Source organism: Mus caroli, chromosome 8 (assembly GCF_900094665.2).
Source record: "Mus caroli chromosome 8, CAROLI_EIJ_v1.1, whole genome shotgun sequence".
NCBI classification, from domain to species: domain Eukaryota; kingdom Metazoa; phylum Chordata; class Mammalia; order Rodentia; family Muridae; genus Mus; species Mus caroli.
This window is the reverse complement of record NC_034577.1, coordinates 103,066,362-103,072,336: the sequence shown is the minus strand read 5'-3', so window position 1 is coordinate 103,072,336 and position 5,975 is coordinate 103,066,362. Positions and strand designations below refer to the sequence as shown.

General features: G+C 41.7%; 1 protein-coding gene across 1 annotated transcript in view; it reads left to right on the top strand.

Moving 5' to 3' along the window:
* Positions 1–5,975, top strand: part of Cfdp1 (craniofacial development protein 1) — a 199,810-nt gene that overhangs the window by 7,026 nt on the left and 186,809 nt on the right. The window contains exons 2-3 of the mRNA XM_021170342.2: positions 2,154–2,271; positions 5,417–5,624. Coding sequence (XP_021026001.1) covers positions 2,154–2,271; positions 5,417–5,624 — 326 coding nt within the window. The remainder of the gene's footprint in view (positions 1–2,153; positions 2,272–5,416; positions 5,625–5,975) is intronic.

Sequence of the window (5,975 nt, the reverse complement as noted above, 5' to 3'; positions counted from 1 at the left end):
AGGCTGGCCTCGAACTCAGAAATCCGCCTGCCTCTGCCTCCCGAGTGCTGGGATTAAAGGCGTGCGCCACCACGCCCGGCCCTAAAACGTCTTTTTAAGAAGTAATGTGTATGGTACTACCTCTAGAGCTTTTGATGTGCCCAAATGCCAGCAATGCTGACTTTTGTCAACAATAAATTTGAAAAATGAATATAATTCCTATTCATATTATCACTTTTCTGATTTGTTATCTGACAGCTTGATATAACTGAAGTTTTACTCCTCTTTTTTAGAATGTTTGTGTGTGTATATGTGTGTGTGTTTCTCTGTCAGAGTTGAGGTGTATTCACAGGAGTGTAGGTACCCACATGGGCCAGAGGAGTTGGATTCCTCTGCATCTGCACTTACAGGTGGTTGTGAGCCTGGACAGATCTTGGGAATTGAACTTGGGCCTCCGAAAGAGCAGTCTATGCTCTTAGCCTCTGAGCAGCCATCTGTCTCTCCAACCCTCTGTTTTACATAATTATGGAATCTATGATATGTGATCCTATGATTTTGTTTTCCTTGAGATGTTTTGTTTCGTTTGACACAGGGTCTCTCTAGACAGCCCTAACTGTCCTGAAACTCTCTCTGTAAGCCAGGCTGGCCTCGAACTCACAGAGGTAACACCTGACTCTGCTTCCTCGGTGCCGGGATTAAACATGTGCACCACTAGGCCCAGCCCTGATTTTTAAGTTTCTGTTTTGTTTTGTCTTTTTTAGACAGGGTTTCTCTGTGTAGTGCTGGCTGTCCAGGAACCCACTTAGTAGTCTAGACTGGACTTGAACTTAATATGACATAGTTTTTTTTAGTTTTTTTTTTTTTTCCAAGACAGGGTTTCTCTGTATAGCCCTGGCTGTCCTGGAACTCACTCTGTAGATCAGGCTGGCCTCGAACTCAGAAATCCACCTGCCTCTGCCTCCCAAATGCTGGGAATAAAGGTGTGCACCACCACTGCCGGACTAATATGACATAGTAATTTGACATAGTTTTAACTAGTGTCCTGACTTCTGATACAGCTGGATGTTGTCTCCACCTTTTTTTACTTGCCTGAATTAAGCTAACTTTTTTCCTCCCCTCCAGGAAACCCTTTATATTGTAAATCATATTTTGAAACTACCACTTGAATTTCAGTGATGTTCACTGTTACTTCAGTGACATTGCTTCTGCATTATTTAATAAATAAATATTTATCTTTTTTGTTTTGTTTTGTTTTTCAAGACAGGGTTTCTCTGTGTAGCCATAGCTGTCCTGAAGCTCATTCTGTAGACCAGGCTGGCCTCGAACTCATGGAGAGCCTCCTGCCTTTGTGTCCAGAGTGCTAGGATAAAAGCCATGGACTACCACACCTGGCCAGAAATATTTATCTTAAAAAGGGGATGGAGGGTTTTTTTGCCCTTTTTAAAGGTTTATTTATTTATTTATTTATTTTTAAGATTTATTGATTATATGTAAGTACACTGTAGCTGTCTTCAGACACTCCAGAAGAGGGAGTCAGATCTCATTACGGATGGTTGTGAGCCACCATGTGGTTGCTGGTGAACTCCAGACCTTCGGAAGAGCAGTCGGGTGCTCTTACCCACTGAGCCATCTCACCAGCCCTATTATTTATTTTTATGTATATGAGTACACTGTAGCTGTACAGATGGTTGTCAACCTTCATGTGGTTGTTGAGAAATGAATTTAGGACCTCTGCTCACTCTGGTTGGCCCCACTCTCTCTGGCCCAAAGATTTATTTATTCCTATAAATAAGTACACTGTAGCTGTCTTCAGATGCACCAGAAGAGGGTGTCAGGTCTCATTATGTGTGGTTGTGAGCCACCATATGGTTGCTCAGGACCTTTGGAATAGCAGTCAGTGCTCTTACCCGCTAAGCCATCTTGCCAGCCTTTGTTTTGTTTTATTACTACCGTTGTTTTAGAATTTTTTGTTTGTATGTTTGAGACGGACTCATCGAGCCCAGCTGGCTTCAGCCTCTCTTGGTAACCAAGCACAAGTCTGAACTCCTGGTTCTCTTGCATCCACCTCCAAAGTTCTGAGCATCAGGTGCACATAACTGGCTCAGACTTCATTCTTAATATTTTGTGAAAAATCTTCATTGCAATTGTCTGACTGCCCTGTTCTTTGATTTCAGGTGGAGAGTACAGTGAAGATGATGTCAATGAATTAGTAAAGGAAGATGAAGTGGATGGTGAAGAGCAGGCTGAGAAAACCAAAGGGAAAAGAAGGAAGGCTCAGGGCATTCCAGCCAGGTGATGCTGCCCTCCAGAGAGTGCTCTCATGATAGATAGCTGTCTGTCTGTCTTTTTTGTTTGTTTTGTTGTTGTTGTTTGAGACAGGGTTTCTCTGTGTGGCTCTGGTTTCTCTTTCTCTGGCTGTCTTGGAACTTGCTCTGCAGACCTGGCTGTCCTTGAACTCACAGAGATCCATCCACCCACCTGTCTCTTCCTCCTGAGTGCTAGGATTAAAGGCCTATGTCATCCCCACCCCTCTCTTCCTCTCTCCCTCCCCTCCTCCCTTCCTCCCTTCCTCCCTTTCTTCCTTAACATTTTATGTGTGTGAGAGCTATAGCACAGGCTGGTCTGTGTAGCCTAGGCTAGCCTCCAGCTTCAGCCTCCAGAATTGTAGGGATTATAGGCATGAACCATTTGCTCCTAGCTTTATTGCCAGGGTTTTAACCCCTTTCTGTATGAGGGAAATATTTGTTGATACTCCAAAATTAAAATCAAGGCCTTCAACCAGTTTTAAAAAGTTTTAGGCCTTAATTTTAAAATCACTAAGTAAAATGTGCATGTGGTTAAAACAGTCTTGTTGCTATAAGATATAACCTCTGGTCTTACCCTGATAAGCTGTTACCTTAGATGGTATCATACTCAGTGTGGGTACATAAATGGCAGCATACTATAAATCATGCTCACGCTCACTATTGGACAGGTCTCACTATGTTGCCCAGGTTGGGCTACTCCTAAGCCTCTTGTCCAGGCTGGCCTCGAACTCGTGATCCTCCTGCCTCTGCCTCCTTCAGCAAATCCTACCGGCGTGCGCCACCACTACCGGCAAGCCTCTTGTCTTGTCTTCTGAGTAGGAGTGTGATTCCAGGGAGGCCTTACTGTGGCAATTCTCACTTAGCCCATTGTTTTAAAGGCAGCATGGCAGTCCATTCAACACACCCTGTTCTTTCAGGGACTTTATGAATAGACCTGATTTGACTTAACCATCCACTTACTGAGGAACAATTAGATGGTATAGTCTTGGGCTGGAGAGGTGGCTCAGCGGTTAAGAGCACTGACTGCTCTTCCAGAGATCCTGAGTTCAACTCCCAGCAACCACATGATGGCTCACAACCATCTTGTAATGGGCATCCCATGTCATCTTGTGCTGTGTCTGAAGAGAGTGACAGTGTACCCACATATATGAAATAGAAATGGCCGGAGCAGGGCTGGAGAGAGAAGGGTCGGAAAAAATAAAATAAAAAGATTGTATAGTCTTTGCTACAGCAAAAGGTTGTAGAAGACACTGTTAGAACATGTTATTACATACTGGTACAAGTTTTTTTTTTTTTTTTTTTTTTTAAAGATTTATTTATTTTCTGTATATGAGTGCACTGTAGCTGTCTTCAGACACACCAGAAGAAGGCATCGGCTCCCATTACAGGTGGTTGTGAGCCACCATGTGGGTGTGGGAACTGAACTCAGTCAGTACTCTTAGCCACTGAGTCTTCTCTCTAGCCCATGGTACATAAAGTCAGATTTAAAGGTGTAGAACTGTTTGATCTAAGGCTATATAAATTATATTCTTTTCAGTTGAACTTTTAAATTACCCCCTATTCCCAAACAGGCCATGTTCGGAATCACAGACCCACAACATTAGAAAATCATGATGGGTTATAACTCAGATGAAGGCATCTTCTATAGGATGCCTGTAGACTCTTGTGTTGCTCTTGTTTCTGTCTTGGGCATTGAAGCAAAAGCAGATTGCAGTTTTGAAAACAGAGAAAGTGAACATTAAGTGCTATATAGTATATCCACAAGTTGAAGTAGTAGAAATGTACTTTTTATAAGCCCCGGGCCCAGTTCTCTTTCCCTGTGTTAGGATTTTCGTTTCTTTTGCCAGAGACATTGTAAGTGCTGTATTGTTTAGGGTGTTTGGGAGAAAATGGTAACAATGAACTTGAGAGTCAGTAGACTTTGTGTTTTAAATGGAGTGGCTTTTAGAAGTGAAAAATATTTAGCACATACGTTTGTAAAACCCTTTTTCTGAAAAGATTAATGAGGTAATCTTGGGTAGCTGTTGGGTTTTTTGTTTTGTTCTGTTTTGTTTGTTTGTTTGTTTGTTTTGTCTGTTTGTTTTTCTTCTTAGTATGTAGTTTGGCTATCCTGGAACTTACTATGTAGACCAAGCTGGCCTCCAACTCACAGAGATATTCAAGCCTTTGCTTTCCTGAATACTGGGATTAAAGGTGTGTACCACCATGCCTACCTCAGGTGTTTCTTAGTAAAAATATCAGTCTAGACACAGGATACTAAAATTTAAGTTTCAAGTGAACTCAAACCACCCCATTTTATTTAATATGGGAGCAGGTAATGAAAAGACACTGCTTGCTAAAGAGTTCACACACACAGTGTATATATATGCTGTATGTCATGTAAGTACTTTGATTGCTCTCAAAGTATACACTTGCAATGCAAAGTAACTCCTTAATGGGGAGTGTCCATGTATGAGTTTCTGAGGGGCTGTTATCTACGGGGAGACCCGAATTTTAAATTTTCATTAAATATTCCTGCAGGATATAGTTAAACTTTGTAAGTACTACTAGACTCAATGTGTTTTATTATTTAAATAAGAATTTCAGCTATCCAGATTATAGAGTGAAGATTGAAATATGTTTAAAATATAATATTTAACACTCTGAGAATGCCTAGGGTATTGATTTATTGTTCCTGAGTCTCAAAGAGTAACATCCCAAGAACTTGAAAACACAGAAATGTGTAGGTATTCTTTTCACTGTATGGTATAGTTCTAAATTGTAACATTGTTGCTGAAAAAACATACTTAAAACCAAATTTAGTCAGGGCTGCAGAGATGGCTTAGTAGTTAAGAATAGTTACTGCTCTAGCAGAGGACCTGGGTTCAGCTCTCAGCATCTCCATGGTGGCTTGCAAGTACTAGTGACCTTAGTTGACTTCCGCAAGCTCATGTACTTACATGCACACAGGAACACAGACATACACATAAATAAATGAATAAATATCTCCGTCTCCGTCTCTCTTACTGTGTTATTAGTAATCCCAGATGTAAACTTTGAGATGTGTAAGGTGATCCATGGATTGGGGAGAGGCAGTGAGTGACTTGCATTCTGTCTTGTCTTCCTTTTTCTGGGTGGCTGTTGGTGAGTAGGAAAAGGAAACAAAGTGGCCTCTTGTTAGACGAAGAGGAAGATGGCAAGGAAGACTCTGGAGGTAGTAGCAGTGAAGAAGATGAAGAGGAGAAAGAAGGAGGCCTTGGGTCAGAGAATGCAAGGAAGAAGAAGGAAGATGAGTTGTGGGCCAGCTTCCTTAATGATGTAGGACCAAAGTCAAAAGCAGCCCCAGGTTCACAAGCTAAGGTAAGCTTAGAGATTGGTGGGATAAACACCTCTCCAGAAACACCCTCACTTCCCTGGGAGCTTCCTATTGTTTTAATTTGCAAACTGACTTGAGATTTGAATCTCAAATCAAAAAGCAAACTAGATGACTTCACTAAGGGAAAAACAAAGCCTTTCTTTCTTTCTCTCTTTCTCTCTTTCTCTCTTTCTCTCTTTCTCTCTTTCTCTCTTTCTCTCTCTCTCTCTCTCTCTCTCTCTCTCTCTCTCTCTCTCTCTCTTTTTCTTTCTGTTTTGTTTGGTTTTCCGAGACAGGGTTGTTTCTCTGTGTAGCCCTGGCTGTCCTGGAACTCACTCTGTAGACCAGGCTGGCCT